Genomic DNA, 26,215 nt, shown 5'->3' with positions numbered 1-26,215 from the left:
TTCTATACATTTCTTGTTGTTTTTTAAATATTTGATCAGTTTTACATCTGACAAGTTTTAATGTGTTATTTTTGGTTTTCTTTAGAGAAAACCCCCCAAAAACAATCAAATTAAGTCACTGTGAATTTAAAATGAGTTTTATTTGATTGTAAGTACGTTTCACAGTGTTTACAACAAACACAATTTCTATTCGAAGAAGTGGATTAAATCATTTTCAAAACAAATCTAATAACCCTTCTCTTTGCTCATCAGGACATATCTTATCTAAACATTTAAATATTACAAATTAATACTACAAAATCATGTCTTTTTTCATGGTAAACTAATTAAAAATCATCTTAAAATCCAGTTTAATCATCGTCACAGAGCCATTCCATGATCCCGCGTCCTTCAGTTCTAACACAGAATATAAGTACAGTCTGTTCTTTTCTCGTTATTTTAAAAACACTGTTTGTTGATTATTTAGTGTGAACAGAAGCTGCACAGCGACCTTTCCTCTGATTCTCCTCGTCCGTGTTTATCTGCAGAACTTTTAAAAAAGACCAGTTAGTCCATCAACAACAGCGAAGAGGAAGAAGATAAATGACGTGAGACTTATGTGTTTGTTCATTAGAACGATAGAACACGTGGTCGACGTTGCTGGTTATTTTTAATCTGGTGTAGATTAAGAGTTATTGACTCAACTATCGAGCGGACAAACCTCAAGGATCCTCGAAACCTGCGCTGACTTTTTATCCGAGTCTGTGATTCTGCTCTGAACCTGTTTGTCATTTATCATCCAGAGACTAAATAATTAATTAGAGATTATAATCCAGTCTGAATAAAGTTCATTATTCCTCAGAGGAAACTTCTTGTTTGCTTTGCCATATAAAAGATGAAGCTCTGGCTTTAAACGCGACCGTTTCCATCACCGTCCGGGATTAAACTGCTGTTCTTCTTCTTCCATTTTTTTGTGGAGTACAGTTTTGAAAATAATTTGTGTGAATGGACACTTTATCGTAAATGTGCTGAGTCACTGCAGTGACGGTGACGTCAGCAGTTCATGTGTCTGACGCAGTGTCTTTGTTTGCCGAGTGTAAACACGCTGTTTGTTTTAGGCTGCACAACAGACGTCAAAGCACTCGGCACTGATCACACACTCCTGCACTCCTGTGTCCTAAACATGAGGGGCGTGGGCCACCTGTAAACTTGGTAAACTTAAGAGCCCAAAACAGCTGTAAAAACATTATATATTAATATTTTTTTCAACTTTGAAAAAGTCAGTCTTTTAAAACTACTTCAGCCTGAAATATACATATTAAATATTACTTGTATTTTTGGGGATTTTAACCCCAGTATGTTCAAAAAACAAACAATTTCCATAAAATATAATTTAAGGAGTGTTTGGTTATTATCATTATCAGGCCCTAAGATGGGTCAATGATTGGCAACAACATTGATTTTGATGCATTGTTAGTTTTTCTGCGGTGCCAGATTTAAAAATAAATAAATAAAAAAAAAAACCTAATTTGTTCCTAGGGACAAAAAACGTCCAATTGAAAATACTATTTTTGATCCCACATTTATCTTAACGTAAACAAATGCATTTCTTTGTTAAGATTTCATGTTACTAGCATTACATTTAAAATTTTTATATTTGTCCACCATGTGCATAAATACCAGGTATTTTATGGAAATTATTATAGTTTTTTGGGGGGGTCTGTCAATTAAAAACAGTGGAGTTGTGTAAACACAATGGCCTTTAAAGGGTGTATAGAGTAAAGACTGACTAATTTAAAGTGGAAAAACATTAATATATAAGCAGTGTTTGGGATGGTGGCACTTTCTGCCACTAGGAACAAATTTAGTTTAAAGTTTTTTTAAAGGAGGGAAAGTTGGAGTGTCAGTTAAATATGCCCGTCAATGTGGAGCTGAAGAGGCGGTTTGTGTTAAACAGGGTGGAGTTTTCAAAAGGCTTTGAAAAGTCAATAAAAGTAGGAGTGCAAACACATTCCTGCCAAACGGTTCCTAAAGAGACTCAGGAGTGTTTGTGTAAACATGTTCAGACCTGGTGCTTATGGACTTAAATGTTCCATTAGTTTTCTGTGAAGTGATGATTTTAGTTCAGCAGACGGCTCTAGAATCAATATAAACATTAGGCCTCTCACGTTTTACTTTCCATATTTTTTCGATTATTTTTGAAAATCTCAGGATGCCAAGTTGTGTCATTAATTACCTGCTCGAAGCAGTACTGGTCAAATTCAAAGTTGATTCTAATTTTGTGACAAATTTTTGTTTTAGGTTCTCGTTTCATTGTTTTTGTGATTCGTGTTGCAGTCGAGAAGTGGGAGGAGCATGTATGCCATCATATCTCGAGCTAGAGCTGTTAGCAAAAGCAGTCGATAGCCGCGCTCTACATGATATTTTATTTTATAGTTGACGCGAGTGGCAGCCATCTTGGAATCCCATGTTGGGTTTTGTGCAGTCGCTCAATCCGACCTTTGCGAGTGTTTCCATTTTGAAACGTCCAGCCAAGAACTTGGAAATTTCCACTCCCGACCCCAGCCCATGGCCAAGTGAATTTTTTTTTTAAATAAAGGACAAAAATGTGAACCAAAATGTGCACATAGTTTTGGTTAAAAAGAAAAATATAAACTACTTTATTCAGAAAGAAAGTTTACAAAAGTTCTAATTCCATACAGATTCTGTATGAATGTTGACCGTCATGACTGTTTGTCCAAGTGCAACAAAACTCAACTATTACATAAATTTTTTTTATTCACTGCCTTCATTTCATCTCCACCAATCCTCAATTAGTCTCTGCATTAAAATCCACTCTTCATAGTAAATCTTGATGAATCCGGACCGAGATGATGGAGGACGACACAAAATTCTGTCCACTTCCAGAAAACCTTTTTTTTTTTTTTTATTTCTTCAGGCAAACATCCCGTTTTCCCTGCTTGGACGTTTGCAATATGTTTATATTGGGACACATTTACGTACAACCACACCCTTTTTTGCAAATAAATGCTGCAGCCAGCATATATGCACTGATTCATGGGTTCATCTAATGATAGGAACTCTTAGGCCGCGTTCAGACATCCGTGTTGATAGAAGCAAGGGCTGTTCACATCTTCTTCTGCTGTGTCCTACTATACATTTGGACATCTTTTTGTTGGCGATGAAGAAATATTTTTTTTTAACCCAGAGAAATCTTTGACAGTGAAGTTAGCTTCATGTCGGATATTCCTCACACTGACTCTTTCAGTTCTCGCAGCAGTCTATTCTTTACTCAAACTAACTTCACTGCCGTCTTTCATTAGGGTTATTAGGTTAAAGATTTTAAATTTAAACAGAACTTTGTCATAGACGAACAAAAAACAAACCGAGCTTGTGAGAGTAAAGCGGGATTCTCAATTTATTGAGCTCCAAGAAACATGCATTCAATGACCCCAGCAAATTTAGAGTCCACTTACCACTGTAAGCATATTTCCAGCATATTATAATAGCATTTTTAAAGTTACTGTGGAGAACACGCTGAACAGTCTTTGCACTAAGTACATATTATTATGGTGGAGTTAGTGATGGAAAATTATGGGATTAATTGTGATTAAAGTCAATTGAGCATGCGGTATTTAATGTGAACTGAGGACGTTTGTTTTTTTATTCACACACGATTACCAGAGAACTTTCTCTGCCTGGACTCGGACTAATCTGCTTTAATAACCGGTGACATTAATACCAGGTCTGAACGGGCTCTTTAACACAAAAGCAGTGATTATGAGGTACAAGTCAAGATTAAACTTGTCTTCAAGCATCCTAACGTAGTGCATCAGAGTGAAAACATTCACTTCAAATGGTCATTTAAACAAAAAAACTGACTCAATATGAGATTCTCCACTTCCAAATCATGACATTTGTTATAAAAAAAAAATCTTTTTGTGAGCGTAATATTTGTGAGAGATGGCTCAGTTTTCCAGTTGTGACAATAAAAGTCATCTATTAAAGGACATGGTATTAAAACGTTAACAAAACACACATGAACAGTATATTCGGCACTGAACAGGTGTCACCAATTACAGTGTAGGCACTGCGGTTTAAATAGATGAACGGTGCAAAAATGGACAGTAAACAGCTTCACTAAACAATAACTTCAACTTTTCCCTTGATTATTGTTATTATAGGATTCATAAATGACAGTACATTCATGGTCAGGAACAGCCTGCTTGTGATTACGAAGATTGCATAGATTCAGTCTTAACAGCAACAGCTTTTACAAAATATATGTGTAACGTATAATGTATAACGACTACAACTACTAAGACATTTCTGTTAAAGCAGCATTAAAATCCCCCTTAAACCTGCAATATTATCATTATGATCGCAGAGATTTTCTTTTGAGCACGGCTAAACCTTACATTTACTTAACTCTAGCTGAGAAGAATATTTAAAAAATGTCACGTTGACTGATTTTCTGACATTTTACGAACCAAAAACATTCACAGAGCAATCAATTAATGAAAAGCAATTCATCTGTACATTGTGTTGCAGAAATAACAGTAACTGACGAACGTGTAAAACTTCATTTTTAAGTAAAAGTACTTAGGCTTCATGTCTTTTTTTTTTAGCATTTAACATGCTAATAAGTAACAAAGAGTATAAATTAGTGTTTCCCAAACTTTCCTTAAGAAGACCCACTTTTTAAAAACTATCGTGACCCAAAATAAATCATGACTGTGATATACAGTCATATCTGTAACACCTGATATCATTTTGAATTGATAAATAAATAATTTTTCAAACAAACTTACTTTTTGGGACCCCAAAAAAATCCCCCGTGATCCATTTGTGGGTCCCGTCCCAGTCTTTGGATACCACTGGTATAAATTCATGCATTGGTTCCACATGATTGTAGTATTTTAAGCACAAAGGCAACTTTTTGTTTTGTGTCACCGTTCATTTTTGGACGGATATTTTTTTGATTTCTAGCATTTGGCTTCACAGTCTCCGTTGGACACGGGGACGTTTTGGACGTAGTGGACGGCGTCTGCAATGGTGAAGAAGACTTTGTCTTCATCGTCTTTCTCGTCGGGGAAGTAGCCGCCTCTTTCCAGCGTGTCCAGCACTGACGTACTGCACTGAGCCAGAATCACCTTCACCCCGACGTCTCTGTAATCCTTTCGCACCTCCTTTAGTGCATTCACTCCCGCCGTGTCCAGAAACAAGATGGCACTGCAGTCCAACACGACGCTGCGGGGGCCAGGTTTCCCATCAGGCGTCACGCTGACAGTCACGGTAGCGTCGGCGCCTTCCTTCTCCGACATATCCAGAACTCCTGCGATCTCCTCCAGCTCTTTGTTGTTGTTCTTCGTTTGCTTCTTCTCGAACTTCAGGCGCCGCGATCTCTCCTTCACCGGGTCGAGACCCACACGGCCGTACAGCGATTTCTTAAACAAGCTCTGGTTGGCGTAGTAGATCGGAGCATCGTACCGGAAAACGGCAACTCCCGGGTGAGTGTGGAGTCCCCGGTAGGACGACAGCGCCTCGTAATGCTCCCGGTTCTTGGCACGGCCCAGCTCGCGGACCTGGGCTTGCTGCGTGCGGCCGAGCACGCAGAAGGCCGACACCAGGAGCCCGACGAGGAGACCCAGCTCTGTGTTAACCAGCGACGACGTCAGCATGGTCACGAGCCAGATGGAGGCGTCCACGGGGTTGGAGCGCCACATGCGAGGGATGTCCATGAACTTGCGCAGCGCGCCGCGGAGGTTGACCACGATGATGACGGCGAGGACGCACCTGGGCGGAAGGAAGGAAGGAAGGGACAAAAGGTGACATCAGTTAGCACTCAGGAATGTAAAAGTGTGAAATGTGAAAGTCTTTATCTTAGTAAATCAGTAAAGTATCAGTAATCAGTAAATCATCGTCACTTACAAATATTGACACAAGCACAAACGCCGATAACTCAAGGTTTATCAGCAGGTCAACACTCGAAGAGCCTTTTATGGTTAAATGGAAGCAAATATTTTAAATATTCTTAACTAAACAAGACCGAGAAAAACCCTTAAACCCTTGAAGTAGGTGTCTTTAATGATGTCTTCAAAATAGCTTTGAATGCACCATATTTTTATTGTTATTATTTGTTAACTGCAAGAATAAAATAATAATAAAAAAAGAAGAAGCTTGAAATGGCTGCAGGTGATAAATGTGTTAGCTTTGTCGTTTAAAAAGTGTAAAATTACTGTATCGGACCAATATTGCTATTGGTGGATCGTCATTGTTGTGATATCAGTATTGGTATCGGGCGTGAAAGTAATATTGATCCCTAATCCCTCATTTTAAGCCAGTAATGGGTTTTATTTGATATAAAATCTGACTGCAATGGTGATGTGTAAGTGCAAATATGCTGTTTATTACAAAATAATTTATAATTCCTTGTAACTCAAATAGGTTCTGTGTAAAAATGTTAAGAAAACTGAAATTGTGCATCAAAGATTCCATGTTTTCATATTTAAATATTGTTGAGGATTTTATTCCAGCTAGCATTTTAAATTTAAATGTTTTCACCGCAGGTCGGGAAAGGCGATTTGCATTTTCCTCGACGACTTCTGTCTTCTCAACATGCAATTTAGAGACAGAGATACTTTATATCCCTCTGTGAGGAGCCGAGAACAATGGTGTGTGCGACTGTTCAAGAGTGAAGTAACTGGGCTGAGTCAAACAGGAAAGACGGCTCAGAGCGGCTTTCAGACACACATGCTATTTTTAGACGAGCGTTGGAGCTCGCAGCTCATTCAGGGTTTTTGTCTTTTTAACAGTTATGCAATTAACAGTCAGGCAGATGTTCCATGCATTTATAGACAGATTTGTGTGCTTACTTTTGAAGGGAAAAGAAGAGCGGCGCAATAACCAGAAGCACCAGCAGGAGGACGAGGGCGGTGATCAGGCCGGACACCTGCGTCTGGCATCCCGTCGACTCCTTGACCAGCGTTTTGGTGAGCGCGGCGCTGGTGGTGAAGCAGCGGAAGAACGACGGCAGGATGTTGCAGAAGCCGATGGCGTACATCTCCTGGTTGGCGTCCACCGTGTAGCCGTGCTTCTTGGCAAACATTTCAGACAGCGAGACGGTGATGGCAAATCCCACGATGGCGATGGAGAAGGCGTCGACGGCCACGTTGGGAATCAGAGACCATGAGGGCAGCTGAGGCGGAAGGAAGCCCGTGGGAATGTCACCGGCCACACTCGAGCCGTACTCCGTGTTGAACTTGCCGAAGTGAGACGCCAGAGTCGCAATGATCACCACAAAGAGCTCGAAGGGAATCGGGGCCTGGGGAAGAAACAAAAACAGACTAGATTGTTCACACGGATGGGCTCATGAATGCTTCTCGAGGCCGTCAAGCAACGCTCAGAACTAAAGCGCCTCTTTGTCCTGGTCTACAGAAGATCTTTACCTTCAGCTTGGATTTTAAGCGGTAGTTGAGTTCCTTGGTAGGTACTAGAACCAGCAAACACACCAGACTGGTCACCAAGTCACAGATGTTGGTGTTTCCCAGGTTGGTGAGTATTCCGTACCACGTCTTGAACAGCGTGAACCAACCCTGAGGCCTGGGGATCTTCAGACCCAAAAGGTACTTGATCTGCGAGGTGAGGATGGTCAAGGAGGCTCCTGTCGCGAAGCCACTGAGGAGCGAGTCTGAGAGGTAGACGGAGACGAAGCCCACTTGGAAGAGGCCCATGAGCACCTGAAGAGAAGAGGTGAGCGGGAATACATGTCAACAACTCAAATATGAATATGCAATACATGTTTTTTTTAAAACATTTAACTGCAGTTTTAGGTGCCAGTACATAATATTATGGATAGTCATGGAAGGATACTTCGATAAATGTAAAAATATGCTTTAAACCCAGGGATATGCGCTTAAAAGTATACCATTATATACCATTATGATACAGCAACAATGACATTTCACATCATTTTAAAATAAGTGTTTATTTTGATGAAAAACCTTTTATGACGCGAAATCAATCTAGAAATATCAAAAACAAGAGATGAAAGTGGGGGGCCGCAAGAAATCAATGAGGGGGCCCTCACGTGTGGGCTGTGGGCCACGAGTTGGAGACCACTGCTTTAAACTCAAAATTTTAAAATGGCTCTAAAAACACACTCTGGAATCACGTTTCCTTATATTTGAGTAAGTAGTGTATAGTTCTTTACATACTTTTTTGCAAACCCTTTGGGGGAAGGCACAACAAATAAAATCATGAAAATAATCACAATCAACACGTTGCTAGTCCTTTGTTCCGCGATACAGAATAAATTCAGACATCTCTTACCTGGTAAACCCCGGCAGTAAATGTCACCGTAGCGCCCACCGTGATCGCGTAGCAACTTCTGTCACATGCCCACTCAACACTGCCATTCCCCTGGCCAGCCAGCAGGATGGCGCTGTTGTTATCACTGAAGCCGCTGCTCTCTGTGAGGTATCCCGCCAAAGCCAGCTCCCGGTCCACCACCTGGCCCACGAGCAGGCAGAGCACACCAAAGATGCCCACGGAGATGTGTCTGGAGGTGCCCAAGAGGGTGTAGATGATGGAGGAGAAGAAGGACGTGTAGAGACCGTAAATCGGGTCCTGACTGGCCAATAAAGAGTAAGCTATGGACTGTGGAACCAACAGGATTCCAACAATCAGTCCCGACATGGCGTCGCCCAGAATCCAGTCCCTGAGCTGGTACTTTGGCAGCCATTTCAGAATCGGGAAGAAGCCCAGTACTTTGGATTTCGCCTTCTTTGAAGTGCACGTGCAGTGTTTCTTCAGCCGTTGCCGCAAGACAGTTTGACAGCTTTTCTCCGGTCCTTTGTCCACTCGCTCAAGAAGGAGAGGCTGCAGATGATCACCTTCTCCTCCATCTTCTGCTGTCATGCAGCCGGTGTCGTCAGGAGTCATGATCTCCAGGCCCTGAGTTGAGCAAGAGAGAATGACGTCATGAAAGCGGTCACACCAACATCTTACCTCAGGACACGTAAACAGAAAAACACTGAGTTTCTTTGCTCCATATTATTAAGAGACTGAAAACAATCATTAGTTGAGGAGGCTTTCGTCATCTCCCGCCTTGACTACTGCAACACCCTGCTAACAGGCCTCCCGACCTGTGCTGTGAAACTGCTACAGATGGTCCAGAACGCAGCGGCGTGCCTGGTCTTCAATCAGCCTAAAAGGGCACATGTCACCCCTCTGTTCATTGAGCTCCACTGGCTACCCTTAGCTGCAAAATAAAATTCAAATCACTGACGCTAGCCTATAGAGTGCTTCATGGGTCTGCTCCCACCTACTTAAATGCTCTCCCAAAGGCTTACGTTACACCTCAACTAGTCCATTCAAAGGATTGTCATCTGGTGGTGCCAACACTACTCGCACAAGAGAATCCAGACTCTTTTCATGTGTCGTTCCACGCTGGAATGACCTACCAAGTGCTACCAGAGCAGGGGGCATCCATGTCTATTTTCAAGAAGTTCTTGAAGACTAAAAGCCTCTTCTGTCCTAGCACTGGTACAGTTCTTTCCAAGACTACTTCTATGTAGCTTATTCCTCTTTTGTAAGTCAGTTTGGATAAAACGGTTAGGTCTTCTGTGTTGCTGTGTGTGTGTGTGTGAGCATGACGTGCTGCATTTCTCACTTCTTGCTGAGGCAGAGAAACCGACTTCCTCCTCTCTACGTGTTACAGTAAAGATTAGAGACTTCCTGTTTTTCATACAGTCCAGCTCATTCTTTACCATACTTCATCACTGCCAGAGCTCCAACTAATGATTAGATCAATAGATAAGACTTTGTAGTGCAATCATACTCTAGATCAGTGGCTACCAAAGAATGGGTCCGGACCTACAGATGGGTCATGACAGATCATTTTGGGGTCCCCAAACAAATTATTTTTTACGCAAGATGTTTGTATTTATGTTTTAAATAGCATGCACAAAAAGAAGCTTTAATGAACTTAGGAAACATCTAGAAAGAAAGAAAGAAAAGATGTGTTAACCAATTCAAAGTGATATTTGGCTTTACAGATATGGCTGTAAATTAGGCATTAACTCACAATTGTGATTTGAGTCAAAGATCATCTTTGCGTCCCCATAGAGACAGTTAGGGAGTAACTAATAAATAATAAAGACCAAAAACAACATTAAAACCAATGAATTAATCATCCAAAAACTTTTTGCTAACGTTTTTAGCTAAGTTTGTGCAAAAAAACATTAACACTTTAGAAGTTGCATTAAATGCCCATATTATACAGATGAAAAACTATGATTTTGTAGCGAGTTAATAACGTTATATCACCTACGGAAAGTTGTACTATGTGTACATGTAAATGTTTTTCGACTTTTCACTGAAAATAAAGTAGTTAATCGGATTACAGTGATAGAAATCTGCTGTTTCCCAACGGGAAAACATGAGAACTGCTGTGACTGAGATTACTGCTCGTGGATGCAAGTTATTTACATGTTCACAGAGGATAATTTTACACATATGTAACACAAAAACGTGAATAACTACAGTAGCGGAGAAACCGGAGCTTGTGTATGAATGAGCTCTTTTGTAAACAAAGTTGTCAACGTGGACACCAACTGAAACTTTAGTTCACTCTAAGTCGTTTCACGGGACCGTGATGTCTTCGACGTCAAAGTAAAAAAACACGTACAGGTGTTTATAAACGTGTAAAGTTACTCACCGGAACCTCGTTTACGCGGCTTTACAATCGGTTTCAATCCGAAAACGCATTCGTGGATTTTGATTCCGCCTCAAACTCATTCTCCACACACACACTCACCCAGCCGGCTGTTGCTTCGTGCGTGATGACGTCAGAGGGAGAACGTAAAAGGAGCGACGTCACCCGAGCCGCTGAGACAGAGATGCTCTGTGTGTGGAAAGATGACTCACGCGTTTTATGTTTTGTGGCGTTTGTGTTTGATTATTTAATCAAACACAAGAGTCCCTAGACAAAAGGTTTGGAGAAACGCTGAACTATTTAAGTAACACAGTTACAGTAAGAAACACAGACTGTATGTAGGATAAAATAAAGAATTAAAGAATAAGGAATGAATAAAGGACAAATAAATAAAGGGAGGGGATAAAGAAATATAAAAACAAGTAAAAAACTAGTACAAAGAGTTTTTATAAATGTTAACCCCCTCAAAAATGACTGCAAAACCACGGATATAATAATAATCTGAAGGATAACAATAGCTGTAATAATAAAGGGTGGAATAAATGAAGGGATACAGGAATAAAAAGGAGGAATGATGGACATAAATGTATGAAATAAAGGGAGGAATAATGAAGTAAATTTGGGAATTTAAGAAAGGAATAATTAAAGAATTGGGCATCAAGGAATATGGAAAGGACTACATGACTAAAGGAATGGAAAAAAAATAGTAAATACAATAAATGAAAAACAACCACAAGATTAGAGCTGTCGTCTGAACCAAAAAAATGAAATAAATAAGTGAAATATTTTTTATTTTTGAACTGTTATAGAGGCAAACCAGAAGCAACATACTGTTTATACAGGATTATTCATTTCTATAACACTGTATTATACACACACTCTTTAGTGTCTTCAGTGTCTGACATTGAGACAAAAAGAATCCCAATAAACATTAGACAGTATCATAATCCCAGTGTTGTAATTGGATGCAGGCTTATGTCCAACACACTGGTGTTAATCTCTTGTCTCTTGTCGAGTGTTGGTCAGCAGGACACAGGGATTATACACACACACACACCTGACTGCAGACAATACACACTTCAAAAAGGTATTTATTTATTTGATTTATATTGCAAAAAACTGTAATAGGTGTGTGTTTATGCATTAGATTGTCCATTATGACGTCTTTGTGAAGAACCTCAGATGTTGTAGCGTCAGTGTATGAGACAGAATTTGTGGATTAAAGTGACATTCCCAGTTTTTTTGCATAGTGAACCAGCCTGAGACGCAGAAAAATATGGCTGCTAGTGAAGGAAAAACAGATTTGTGCCATTTAGAAAAAAATCTGTCAACTCATGTCAGCGATATCGTAAGAATGTGTTTACACTGGAAACTGAAGTTTGTAAAGCGCTCGCTCTCCTGCACCAAAGCCCATAGAGAAAATCAGTGATATTTAGCTCACAGGGTCCCAGGAGCTGACAGTCAACTGCTGCGTTGTTTAGTAAGTTTGAACTCGCACAATTACAGATTTGAACTTGGTGATGGAAGTAACAGTGGATCAATAAATCATTGTGTGCAGTGATGTAAAATTGCTGGTTTTCTCTATGGGATTTGGTGTGGGAGAGCGAGCGGTTTACGAAATGACATACATTTCAATAGTTTTCAGTCAAATATGGCAAACTAAGCATATCCTTAAGATAACGTAGATTTAAGGAATAAAACATTTGATGAAGTGAGTCTTTTAAGAAGTGACTAAAAGACAAGAAGAAGGTGGTTGTGAACTCTGTGTGACCCCTGTCTGTGACCCCTGTCCCACCATGGCTGCAGCAGCAGCAGCAGTCATGGTGGACGCCGCAGCAGCCGAGCAGTTCCTGGACGCCAACCCGCAGTTTGCCAAGCAGTACTACGACGCCAACTTCCGCCCGAAGGTCATCTCTGACCTGCTGAGCAGCGGCCGCAAGACGGCGGTGGACGTCAGCAAGTTCCACGACCTGACGACGGTGGAGGAGAGCGAGATTCTCTTCGACCTGGTGAGGGACATCCAGGACAACCTGCAGATGGAGAAGTCGGTCTTCAACCTCATGAAGCACCTGGACTTCATCATGAGGGCCGACCGCATGAGCCTCTTCATGTACCGGCAGAGGAACGGCGTGGCCGAGCTGGCGACGAGGTCACTAAAAACCTTCTTTAACTGCAGTTTGAGTTTATTATCAAAAATACTATTAACTATTACATTAAAGGAAGATTTAACTGCACACATTTTCATTGCTGAGGTCTTATGAGTAGAAAACTCATGAGTCATGATCTATTCAACAGCTCAATAATACAGTTTTAAAGTAGGACAGTGCTTAAAAAAACACAATTTACTGGTTTAATTGATCTTCATGAGATTAATACATCAAATTGTGACATTAGTCTTTTAATAAAAGCCATTTGCAGAGGGCAACCACCTTTATTTTTGCTAGTTTGGATCATGTGGCCGAACAGTGACTCTGATAATTAGCCGTTTTTCCTGCATAAATATAACAAATAAATTATGTTCACATTTGAACATAAATAACTAATAAAACGGCAGTTTAAAACATAAATCTGTGTATTTATTTTCTAAGAATAACGACTCAAAACGTATTATAACGTTATTCTATTTCAAATCCCCAAACCTGACAGGAAGTAGTCAAACTTTGCACATGCGCTGGACAAATCATGTTTCTGGTACAAAAGTGGAAGTCATAGCTAACTCACTGTTTGACATTAACACAGTTTTATTTTAAAAACGTCAGTGAACATTAATTAGCTTATTATATAAGCAGTTTTTATGCTCACCACAGTCTCACTCGTCCACTGTGATGCTAGCTAGCAACCCTGCTAAACATTTGCACTTCCCTAGCTTTAGCTTCTGCCTTTACCTTACGTTACCTTACTTCTGACCATACATGCAAAGAAATAACCCTTTTAATGTCTTTTTAAAAGCTTAGGTTACTTTCCCTTAAGCTCAAGCTAATAGATTGTAAATAAAATTGAACGTTAGCCTTAAGTGAAGCATCTTAGCCACCAGGGGGCAACTTCACTAGTTGCCAAAATAATATTTTTTGATAAATGTCTGTGTGAAATTGAGAGAATCATTCAATTTCCCTGTGGGATTAATGCTCCCAATCACTACTTTCAGTTCTCCTTCAATAGAACATTTTGTAAATTATGTTCTAATTAAGGGGAAAATGGATGATTAAGTATGACACTTATTGGAGTTGGACAGTTTGATTGACAGCTGGTGTCCTGGTTGCAGGTGCCGTCATCATTACTTCCTGTTTCTTCAGAATAAAATGTGCCTGCCAACACAATTTAGAGTAATTATCAGAGTAAAATGTTGCATTATGTCCGTCCCCAACAGCTTTGTGTTTTTTGTTTTTTTTTTAAACTTTACCTGCAGGTTATTTAATGTCGGCAAAGACTCGTCGCTGGACGACTGTCTGGTTCAACCGGACAGTGAGATCGTTTACCCTCTGGACATGGGCATCGTGGGCCACGTGGCCTCCACCAAGAAGATGCTCAACGTCCCAGATGTGTCTGAGGTAAATACTTTATATGTTTTACTTATTCTTAAAGCCTTAGGTGTTAAATGATACTGAATTTAAATGCATACATATTTATAATAACATGAGGGAAAACTTATACACATTCTGTCCACTTTATTAGTATTGTGTGTTTAGTGTTTATTTTAGTAAGATTTTCTGCTATTTTCTCTTGATTTGGACCATTTTCGGTTACTTCTAGCAACAGTTTTTGTTCAAACCATGTTCGTCCTGATGCTCATCTTTACCTTGACTAAATGTGTTGAGTTGCTGTGAATGGCTGATTAAATATTTGCTGTTATAATAAGCAGTTGAACAAGTGTACCTAATAAAGTGGCTGGTAAGTGTAGAGCAGTGGATTGTTTTGTTTTAAAATGATAAGTGAATCCTTTTTTGAGTCAAATATTGATTTGTTAAGGTTAATGTGTTTAAAAATGTAAGTTTGCTATGGTTGTTGGATAGGTTTATAATAAGTTATTTTACTGCTCCACAAACCCTGTCACAAACTGCTGCTCTGCCTCTATTTGACCAGCAGAGGGCGACTTGACACCACAGTGTGTCACTGCTCCTAATTCCCTGCCACCAAAGCCAACACAATCTCATTACAGCCAATTCCTTTGACATTTGAAAATGGCTGTCAAGCTTCTATTTATTTTTTTATTTTTTACTCAGGGCACAAAAAGCCTCTGCAGATCCTCCTCACCCTCCTCACCCCCCCTTCCTTCCCTCTCTCTCCTCCTCACTCCTGCACCAACTGTTATTGTGACATTAAGACATTAACAAAGCAGCAGAACCTCACACGTCCACACGACTGATGGATCACAGCGTTCTTCTCTGCATCAGTTCAATCACGTCTTTTTTTTGACACTTTTTAATTGGAATTTTTGTCACTTTTTAATTTCTGTAGGGAAATTCCTCTGCGTTTACCAGGAACTTAACCAGAATTAGAATGTGCAGCGTCCACGGAGCAAACTTTTGACCTGGTATGGAATCAAACAGGCAACCCTCCTGTTACAAGCCCAGTTCAAACCCTTTCCACCTCAGCATGCAGCAAAATGTTGGCCCGAGTCATCACTTTGTGTTTTAATTACTGCATTTCTTCACCAAAGTTGTCACAGAGCATTTTCACACTGTCCCTCACTAAACACCCACATGGATTTATGAACTGTAACCCGTGCATCACCCACATCTCTGAGAACACTACCCATTCACATTCAGTGTCACAAAACCTTCATGCATTCATCCGCTCTCCGCGCACCATCACCACCACTGCACAGCAGAACATGAAAGCTGGGACACTGAGGGGAAAAGTGACGACTGTATTGATATCAAAGCTCCAGCTGCAGCTGTAATGGTTTGACTTTTTGACGCTCGTGTCCTGTGAACGACCTCCTGAACAGAATCACTGTGCTGCTGCTCTGACGCTCTGTTTCCATCCCAGTCCAATCCCGTGTGGACCAGTCATCCAGTCAGTCGTTCTGGTAGCTACAAAGGCAGGGATTATTTTTTTCACTGGGATTATTATGCACCGGGCAACAGCTGGCCTCGTTTCTCCCTCCTCACTCATCATCCATGCTTTGCTCCTTCAGAGTGAATTTAATTCAATACAAACTCTGGATGACATCACCGGCGTAAATATCTCTGTCTCTACACACAGAGAGCCGCGTGCGTGTGCGTGAGGTGAAGAGCATCGGTGCAGGATGTTGCAGATGAAGCCGGTTAATCTGTCCAGAATTAGAGCGATCCCAGATTATTCGCAGAGGTCACGCAAGCCCTGAGCCACTTTCACCGACTCAGCACGACACGTGTTCCCCTTTATTTTTATTTATTTACATTCAGCGGAGAAGAAAAGCCACTTATAAGTCCACTTATTGTGTAATAATCCCAGCGAGGAAGGTTATTTTATGTGTGTGTGTATTTATTGAAGTGTTATATAATTAGAGATTAGATGTTTAAAAACAACCAGGTTGCTTTAAAAGTTAAACAAGGTACATAAAACACAGTGGATCATGATAAAAATTTTAATATTAAAATAGGTATGTGGTTCTAAAACACATTAGATATCGCTTACGTCACTAAATAATGGCCCAAAGTGTTGTGTTAATAATGTTACAAGTCAAAATGTTTGGAGTCAAAACAAAAAAAAGACTAAACTAATAAAATCTATATCCGCAAGTTCTCTCAACATTTACTCCCCTGCACCAAAGCCCATTGACAAAAGCAGCAATTTTAGCTCAGAGGAAACAGTTGATTTTGATCTATTGTCGCCTCCATTAATAAGTTTTTCCTCACTTCTATAAACCTGTGTGAAGGATTTGAAACATTAAAGTCACAAAATAATACAATAAGATTTACTGATGGAGGCGATAGTCCACCACTAACATTGGTGACCTATGAGGTAAAATTGCTGTTTTGGTGAATGGGATTTGGTGCAGGGGAGTAAATGAAGAAAACCTCCCATGCCACAGCTACGGGTCCCAGACCTTGTCTTTGGGAACCACTCATGTAGAGCATATATCTGCAGCTGAGTTGAAACTTTTGCTGCTCTTGTTTTAGGTGTTTCCTAAAAGTTCTGAACACAAAACTGGAACCTCTCCATCCCAGAATGAGTCACGAGTCCCCCCCCCCCCCCCCCCCGAGGGTCGCTCCCTGCAAACTTTTACTTCCATCTTTGCCGGTTAATGAGCCGCTCTCTCTCTGACTCAACACCCTGAGGAACGCCACTGATAACTCCTGCTGTTCAGGAGGAGCAGGAGGTGGAGCAGCACTGAGGGACTGCGGTTTGTGGATGATGGAAAACCTTTTCCGGCAGATTCTTTATGTGGTGTGTTCATCAGAGCTGCTGCCGCTGAAAGTTAAGGAGAGCACAGAGGTCAAAGAGCAGGAGAATTAACAACAAACTTTCTCTCCCCTCTCCTTCTCTTCCTCCCGTAGAGTCCCTTCTACAGTGACTTTGTGGATGAGCTGACCGACTTTAAGACCAAGAACGTTCTCGCCATCCCGATCATGAACGGTAAAGACATGGTGGCCGTCATGATGGCCGTCAACAAGTTGGACGGGCCGTGCTTCACCGCCAAGGACGAGGAGGTAACGCGCAACACCACAAAGACATTAGACACAATTAGATTATCAGCACGTTCTTCCAAATCTGAACTAGTTCCCCGTCGACATCCGAGAAATTAATTGTAAGTATCTAACGTTATAATCTGACAAACGTTGTTTGAAACAGAAGTTCCAGACGGACAGTGACTCCAAGCTGTCACTCCAAAACTCAGTAGCCAATCAGCAGGCAACTTCCTAAGGCCCGCCCACAAACAAAAAAACACAGTGGAAAGAACAAATCCGGTAGCGCAAAGAACAAGTGAGAGAGCGGAAAGAACAAGTGAGGGAGCGCAAAGAACAAGTGAGAGAGCGGAAAGAACAAGTGAGGGAGCGCAAAGAACAAGTGAGGGAGTGCAAAGATAAGTGAGGGAGCGCAAAGAACAAGTGAGGGAGCGCAAAGAACAAGTGAGGGAGTGCAAAGATAAGTGAGGGAGAGCAAAGAACAAGTGAGGGAGCGAGCGCAAAGAACAAGTGAGGGAGCGTAAACAAGTGAGGGAGCGTAAACAACAGTGAGGGCGCGTAAACAACAAGTGAGGGAGCGCAAAGAACAAGTGAGGGAGCAGAAACAACAAGTGAGGGAGCGCAAAGAACAAGTGAGGGAGCGCAAAGAACAAGTGAGGGAGCGTAAACAACAAGTGAGGGAGCGCAAAGAACAAGTGAGGGAGTGTAAATAAAAGTGATATTTGTCTTGTCATAATTCTGATACCGTGGCGCGTGACACAATTATAATATAATTACTGTCACTGTGTTGACGCTGTCCAGTACCGTCATCGAAACGTGTTATTAAACGCCTGAAACTTTCTTAAATACAGTCTAAAAAATAATAAAAAGTCATATTAATATTAATAAGACATCACTTGTCAAAACGTGACAGTTTGACAAATGCAATTATCGACTGTATTTGAATTTAAAAAATGAAAAATGAGTCGTCTGCTCTGACTGACACAGCACAAATAAAGCAAATTATTCAGAGTTTTGATGATGTCATCGCTTGTATTTTCCCCTCAGACCCTAAAAAAGTACCTGAACTTTGCAAACCTGGTCCTGAGAGTTTTCCACCTGAATTACCTGCACAACTGTGAGACCAGGAGAGGACAGGTGAGACCACACAGACACTTTTTTTACTCTTTATATCCTATTATAACATATAATAGTTATAAACATTAGTGATTCAATCATTTACATTACAACATATCTCTATTTAACATGAAACGGACGTGCCATGATACGAAATATTCTCCTTAAATACACATTTGATCTCATTTTAATCCCCTCAGACACTAAAACAAAACATTATTGTGCTGCTACATTGATTTATTTACTGATCGATTATGGAAATCAGTCATACAGGGAGTAAACACATGACTCCTCTTTTAAATATTGACATTTTACACTTTGCTAATTGTTAAGAAATTAAGTAGATTTTGGAATTACAAGTAGATTTTGGAATTCTAAGTAAAATTTGGAACTATAAGTGGATTTTGGAATTATAAGTGGATTTTGGAATTATAAATAGATTTTGGAATTATAAGTAGACTTTGGATTAAGAAGTCAATTTTGGAACTATAAATAGATTTTGGAACTATAAGTAGATTTTGGAATTACAAGTAGATTTTGGAATTATAAGTAGTTTTTGGAATTATAAGTAGACTTTGGATTTAGAAGTACATTTTGGAACTATAAGTAGAATTTGGAACTATAAGTAGATTTTGGAATTATAAATAAAATGTGGAACTATAAATGGATTTTGGAATTATAAGTAGAATTAGGGACTATAAGTAGATTAAGGAATTATAAATTAAATTTGGAACTACAAGTGGATTTTGGATTTATAAATAGATTTTGGAACTATAAGTAGATTTTGGAATGGCTTGAGGCAGTATTGGCTACATAAATACAGTACATGTTTGTTTTACACAGTTTAACACGACCATGACACAAATTTAAAGGTGTTTTAAGAGTTTAAAAGAGAGTTTTTCTTTGACATAATTTATTTGAGAACATATTTGTCTGTTCAGGTGCTGCTGTGGTCGGCCAGCAAGGTGTTTGAGGAGCTGACGGACATCGAGCGGCAGTTCCACAAAGCCTTGTACACAGTCCGAGCTTTCCTCAACTGTGACCGCTACTCTGTGGGTCTGCTGGACATGACCAAGACCAAGGTGGGTGACACTCACACACACAGACAGGGATAAGCTGTAAAACCAACAGAACGGTGAGCGACACCACGGTCCTCTTTGTGCTGAAGTTTCCCTTCACTGCCTCCAGTGTATCATTATTTTCAGGTTTAGTGGAAAAGGTCACCTGAAGGAAACAGAAGTCAAAAGCGTTTTAAAGCAGACTGCAGGTGGATAATTAAAAAAAAAAAAATGTGTTACGGGTTATTGTCCTCTAACCAGAAGGTTGGCAGGGAATTCCCTGGCTCCTCTCCTTTGTGAGCCAAAGTGTCCTTGAGCAAGACGTTAGACCTCAAATTACTCCTGAACGTCAGTGTGTTAGAAAAATTTATTTTATACAATATATTCACAACAAAAACACAAAAATCTGCATATTTAGTCGGTAGTGTTTTATAATTTTAGGATCTTTTACTGTTGACATTACTTAGTGTTGCATATTCTGTTATTAGTTGCTTGTTGTTGGTTTGATAGTGATTTAAGTAGATTTATGTTTTTGTTTTCATCATTTTTGATGATCACTATTTAGTAATGCTTTTTATTTAATTAATTAAAAGTTTTGTTTTTGTTATTCAACATGACTGGTTTGGACACCACACATTCGGATTCCTTTGTTCTTTTTTCTTAGTTTGCTTGCTTTTGGACGATAAACGACAACAGTGGCCTTTTGGTTAAGTTTAGATTGACTTTGACTTGACAGCCACTAAAGACTTTAGTGTTGGAGCCACAAATCAACTATTTTGTACAAAACACAGAACATTACAAAGCGGAACTTACACATTCTTCGCTACAGAGCTCCCCCTACAGTTTCGGAGTCCACCGACACTCCTCTGTCGCTCAGATGTTTGCTCGTGTCAGACAGTCGTTTTCTCTGACCTGAGGCTTTGCCCGAAGACCTCTTGATTCTGAGGACTCCAGGTCGGTCGGCCCTGATCTCGTAAGGCTGTTTGTTCCGCTAACAGACAGTAGGGGGCAGTGGAGACGAAACGTTTAAATTCACGCATTGCTGTTTTTGCATCGTTCCCATTTCCCCCTTCTTCTACTCCCATGGAAAGACATATTTCAGAGTCTCCTTTGAGGTTTCCGTGTTGTCTTCTTGAAGTAAATACTTCTGCTTGTGTCCCCATGTGTCTGCGCTAATGAACAAACTGTCATAAACGCTCCTCACTGGCTGTGGCTCGGGCTAATCGCGAGCAGCTGCCTGTTGATTCCTAACACCTGTTTTTTGTGAACAAAACACTTGTTGTGTGTGTGTCACAGATGGCTGTCTGTGGGTTCCATGATTAAAGCTCTAGAGGAGGAAAGAAATAAAACACTAAACCAGTAGATCTGCTTTGAGCTCGTTGTTAGCTTTGGCTCTCGTTTGCAGCCCAGATACGACAAACTGGAGCAGATCTGTCGTTCAAAACCCGACACGTGGATATGAAATCTGGACCAGTTCTAGTTCATCATCATGTAACGTTGTTGTGGTTGTAATTGTGGCCCAGATCCGTTGAGTGCCGGAGAAGAGCCATCAATCAGCGCCGTATGTGGGTCGGATGACAGACTCTGTTGCGGGCCAAATGTGGAACACAGACATTTTGAAATATGGGTCTGCACTTTGTGATGACAGACAGACCCTGCTGATGTGCCCTGTGGTTTAAACTCTTGCTCTAAATCTTCCGTTTTTTATTCTCCATCTGTGTGTTTTCTGCAGGAGTTCTTTGATTTGTGGCCGGTCCTGATGGGAGAAGCTCCGCCATATGATGGACCCAAAACTCCAGATGGCAGGGTGAGGAGATATTCACCATGACACCCACTGTTACTGCTTCTATACCTAATATTTAATCTGTAAATTCACATCAAAACCACCTTTAACTTATGTGTGACAGAATAACGTTTAGTTTTTTAAGGTCTAGTGTGTAAAATGTAGGTGAAATTACTTATATTTGATAATTATACTTACTTTTTAGTTAGTGTAAAGTCATGTGATTGTATGAATTGCTGTTTTTAATTATGCCAGAATGAGTCTTTTATATTTAGGAGCCAGGTCAGCTCTACAAAGGCCGCCATGTTTTTACAGTAGCTCACAGTCTTTTGAGTTTTGATGCTAACTTAAGGCTAATAACCCTTTCACACTCACACATACTGTACCTTTACTTTTCTTTAGTGATTACAGAGCCTGTGCTTCACACAGTAAACTGTCAACATTAAAGATACAGCACCACTTTAAGGGTCCAGTGTGTAAGAATTAGTGACACCTACTGGTGAGACTGCACATCAGGAAGCTACGGTGGCCTTCACTTATCAAAAAGCACATTGTTATTCCGCTTCAAAACTCAAAAAAACACGCTGTGGTTGGTTTGTCCATCGCTGGCTGCTGTAGAAACATGGCAGCACAAGATGGCTGCCTTCATAAACCAAGCCCCTTGCCAAACGTACACAAGTACACAGTCTTATTTTAATGCAATAAAAGCCTAATTCTTTTTTATTTTGAAGCAATTTTACATTTATACAAACATACTTTTCAGTAGTAAATTAAATTTTTGCCAATAAACCCTCCTAAATATTAGATATGGGACCTTTTAAAATCAACAAAATAATGTAATTACAGTCGAAGCCAGTAAAAGTAGGTCTTGAGGGATGATCTGAAAACATTGAGTGAAGTTTATACTTTATATTCTTCAGATAAACTCTTCCTGTTACAGGAATCTTTATATTTCTGTACAACCTAATATTATCTAGGGTATTTTAAGGTATAGGACTTGGAAAATCAGGGCATACATGTAGTAAATAACCTGCTTATTGTTATTTTTGTGACATTTGTCTTTGTTTTCTCAAGGAAATTATCTTTTACAAACTCATCGACTACATCCTTCACGGCAAAGAAGACATCAAGGTCATACCGTAAGTCACGTGTTTGGACGTTGTTGAGGAACACGGGAAGAAGAGGAGAAATATCAAATAAATGCAGTTGATTATCCATAAAGGTGGTGGATATGGTGATTACATGTTGTGTTTGTTCATCCTCAGGAATCCTGCACCCGATCACTGGGCTCTGGTCAGTGGTTTACCAACCTACGTCGCCGAGAATGGACTGGTCAGTGTCTCGTTTTTTTCCTCTTTTCTTTAAAGCTGAAACCCCAAAAACCTTAACTTCTTACCATGAGACAACATCCATATTCAGACTGCTGAGAGATTTGAATTGTTGACAATTCAAAGTCATCTATAAAAACATGAACGCTACACATCACCTTTGGTCTGTATTAATGCACAATAAACCTGTGCTTTGTGAACATATTTTAAACAATAGCAATGTCTTCCTCATCTTTGTTGATGTATGACTTATGGGACATATCTTTTAAGGTGACTGTGAGACAAATTATTGCTCACAAGCCTGTAATCAAACATGATAACGGCGTGTAAATGATCAGATTTACGATCATGTCACATTTGTCTCGGTTACGCACATTAAATTAGTGCACGCCGTTTCCAGAGCCTCTCAAAATCAAGGGAAGCCTCCCAAAATGGCTGACTTTCAAAGATACTCCATGAAAAGACTGATCCAAAAACATTTACATGGATGTATGCTGTTTAACCTCAGTGCCAGCAGAAGCACTTGAAGTCCTGTAACTATTAATATATTGCATCAAAATAAGGCAAAGTGTAAATGTTGGTATCTATTGACAAAACATACTCGGGTAAAAAACACTAAATTGTTTCTTAGCTAAGGTTGATACATAATTCTTAGCTAATACGAGAACTTAAACAGGACATAATATTACACACAAATAAAGAACAACATGTACATTGAAATCTATAATCTATAATCTTTCTATAATAGAAAATGCTAACTTGAGCTGCAGTGGCTGTGTTTGTTAGCGAGGGTTGTTAAGTAGCATAATCGATTGGTTGCAGGTAATGAGTTTAATAATGTTTGTTAGCTGAGCCTGCTAATTAGCATAATTGACAGCTAATATATGAGAACTTGTACGTACACTAACGGCTCATCATGTCACATACAAATAAAGCTAAACACATGAATGTCACTCTCTGTTGATATTAAATGCTCTTCTAGAAACTGCTAACTTGACTTAATTAGCGCAGTCAGTGTTTAACATAAAGAGTTAATCATAGTTACATCTAAGTGAAATACAGTCATAAATGTAGTTATCTGTCGACTTCTTCAGCTAGAAACCGAACTTGAACCATAGCAGCTATGTTTGCTATGCTGCTAATTAGCTTAATCAAAGGCTAATTGGAGAAAAGTTTTATGTGAACTATGAAACATGAACGGTTGTGTCACAGCACGGCTTCAGTGACCAGGATGTTTTAAAAGCATCTGGTCATCAATCAACACATGACGCACTGACTCATACTTAGCTAGCCTGTTTCAATACATGCGCTCCCAGGACGCTGGGAGGGCGTGACCTTTCCTCAGCCCCGGAGCCCGAACACGTATGGAATTAAACATCAAATACACATTGAATCAATGACAGGGAGCAGGTTGAATACCAAACTCCAGCACCTGAGCTCAGCAGGAGAGTGATTCACAGATGTGACAAAAACACACAAACAACAGGCTGTCCGATAATAAGTCCACATGATGTATCACGGCATTTTTCTTGTCACTTTTCCAGTAGATTACATCAAACAAGTGGAGCAGAAATCCCAACACGAGGTCTGTGTGGGACTCTGGGTGTCAGTGTGAAGAATTTATAGAATTTAATCAAAAACTCACTCGCATCAGGTCGCCCACCATGTTCAGAATCACAACCTGTGTGAGAGGCAGGGAGTTCGGCCAAGTTCTGGGTGTTGAGATCCTAGACTTTAAGTTGTGATAGTAATGGCAATGCATATAGTGAGTCTTAAAGGGATAGTAACGGCCTGTTCTGCCTGGAAACAGAAGTTTGTAAACCACTCACTCTCCTGCACCAAACCCCATTTTTAGCTGCATGGACACAGGAGCTGCTGCTTTACTGCTGCTTTTTAAACCACTCTTAACGTCAGTTAATGCAGTAATAACTGTTAACGGTTATTAATTATTGTTAATAATTAACAATTATTTATCTTTATGAAACCTCCTTGTGACCCTAAAACCACCGTTCCTCACAAGGAACATTAATAAAGGCTACTTATGTTAAATAAATGCTTAATTATTCCCATACATTTATGAAGCCATAGTTAAGGGATCCATGTTTTACACTCTCCCTTATTGTAAAGTATTTTGCTTAAGTGTCACTTAAGAGACCTTTTCAGACACAGAAACATTTTAATAAATGTAAAGACGAACATTTACAGTTACTTAAACGGACCCTTGAACTATGTACGAGTGAATAACTTCATTAACCTGAATAATGATGGTTAATTGTTAGTTAAAATATAAATTAACTGTTAATAAACGCTTATAACAGCATTAACTTAATGTTCCTGTTTTAATCCAGAACTGCAGTCTTGTCTTTTCTCACTCTGCCTTCAGCAGAACAACTTCTTTCGTGTCCTTTATATTTAAACAGTGTGCGCGTGGTCACACGAGCAGAACGTTCATATTACGTCTTATTACACAGTCGTCAGTGTGCACGCGGTCGTGGAAATGAAAAGTGCTCAGTGCTCACCATTATAATTAATCACATTATGTTTTTTCTTCAACAAAACCACTGATTCTGCGGCCACTCGTCCATCTGTCCATCCTTTAACATCATGTCCTCTCTCTGTCCTCGCGTTGCCTTCGCTGCTCATCCTTTCTCGCCTCTCCTCCCCTCGTCCTCTGCTGTCGAATGAAAACTCAATCTCTCGTCTCAGACTTCCTCTCCCCCCTCCGCCTCTGTGAGTCTGAGTGAAAGAGAAGCGTCAGATTGACATTAATGCTCCCGGATGCAAATCGATCGGTGGAGCTGCCGAGCATTAAAACTCTGTCAGCTTCTCTAAGTAACATGTTCAAGTAAACGCATGCATCAGCTCTTTCTGTTCCCCCCGAAGCCAAAAACAGCTTACGGTGGTGGAGTCTTACACTGTACATGAGAACACGAGCACTATTTTTAACATTTATTATGGTTGTAAAACTCCAGGATGTTCAGAATAATGGGAAATTCAGTCAAATAACCAAGTTAGAGCAAGAAAGTTTCAATAGGACAATCCAAGATGATGAAGTTAAATTACCGTAAATTTCGGCCTATTGAGGGCACCTGACTACAAGCCGCACCAGCTAAATTTTAAAAGAAAATACATTTTGTACATATATTGGCCGCACTTGAATATAAGCCACAGGTTTTCATGTTGTTTTCATGTTGGATTAAATGTCTTATCAAAGGAGTTTGTTAATGAATGCATCAACTTTATGAATGGCGAGTAAGTGTGCGTGACTAGCACTGAATGATGCGATATTTACATAGAAAGACGTTTTACGGAAGTTTTTCGTTGTTGTTTTTATTAAAACAACGTAATTTAAACACGGGGTGAACATGCCTGCATGTTTAGAAAATAAAACAGCACCGACACGGCATCAACACGCCTGGTTAGAAAAGAAAACACTTTAGCCTACCAGAAAAGTCATTGGTCGCTATCTTCATCTTCTTCTTGCGCACTAAAGCCACTGAAGTCTTCATCTTCAGCGCATAATCTTTCCCCGCGTTTCCTCACTTTTGCGTTTACTGCTAGAGAGTGCCCCCCGGTGGCCGTTAGCCAGCAAAAATCTATAAATTAGCCGCACTGTTGTATAG

General features: G+C 40.1%; 2 protein-coding genes across 4 annotated transcripts in view; one reads left to right on the top strand and one right to left on the bottom strand.

The window, feature by feature from the left end:
- Positions 1–3,379: 3,379 nt before the first annotated feature.
- slc26a2 (solute carrier family 26 member 2) lies at positions 3,380–10,818 on the bottom strand. Its single transcript, XM_058649076.1, has 5 exons — positions 10,700–10,818; positions 8,311–8,934; positions 7,428–7,718; positions 6,855–7,303; positions 3,380–5,775 (listed from the first exon to the last, which is right to left on the bottom strand). The coding sequence occupies exons 2-5, from the start codon at positions 8,920–8,922 to the stop codon at positions 4,965–4,967; spliced, it is 2,163 nt and encodes a 720-aa protein (XP_058505059.1). The 5' UTR covers positions 8,923–8,934; positions 10,700–10,818; the 3' UTR covers positions 3,380–4,964.
- Positions 10,819–11,719: 901 nt separating this feature from the next.
- pde6a (phosphodiesterase 6A, cGMP-specific, rod, alpha) overlaps positions 11,720–26,215 on the top strand; it is a 36,389-nt gene continuing 21,893 nt past the window's right edge. For 2 of the 3 annotated variants that reach the window (XM_058649065.1, XM_058649063.1), the window contains exons 1-9: positions 11,720–11,783; positions 12,503–12,845; positions 14,103–14,244; positions 17,179–17,331; positions 18,355–18,444; positions 19,365–19,505; positions 21,214–21,288; positions 22,339–22,403; positions 22,530–22,596. In XM_058649065.1, coding sequence (XP_058505048.1) covers positions 12,517–12,845; positions 14,103–14,244; positions 17,179–17,331; positions 18,355–18,444; positions 19,365–19,505; positions 21,214–21,288; positions 22,339–22,403; positions 22,530–22,596 — 1,062 coding nt within the window. In that variant the 5' untranslated portion in view covers positions 11,720–11,783; positions 12,503–12,516. The remainder of the gene's footprint in view (positions 11,784–12,502; positions 12,846–14,102; positions 14,245–17,178; positions 17,332–18,354; positions 18,445–19,364; positions 19,506–21,213; positions 21,289–22,338; positions 22,404–22,529; positions 22,597–26,215) is intronic. The other variant, XM_058649064.1, reaches the window with a different exon arrangement.

Source organism: Solea solea, chromosome 14 (assembly GCF_958295425.1).
Source record: "Solea solea chromosome 14, fSolSol10.1, whole genome shotgun sequence".
Lineage (NCBI taxonomy): Eukaryota > Metazoa > Chordata > Actinopteri > Pleuronectiformes > Soleidae > Solea > Solea solea.
The sequence above is the reverse complement of the archived record's forward strand: the minus strand, read 5'-3'. Positions and strand labels throughout refer to the sequence as shown.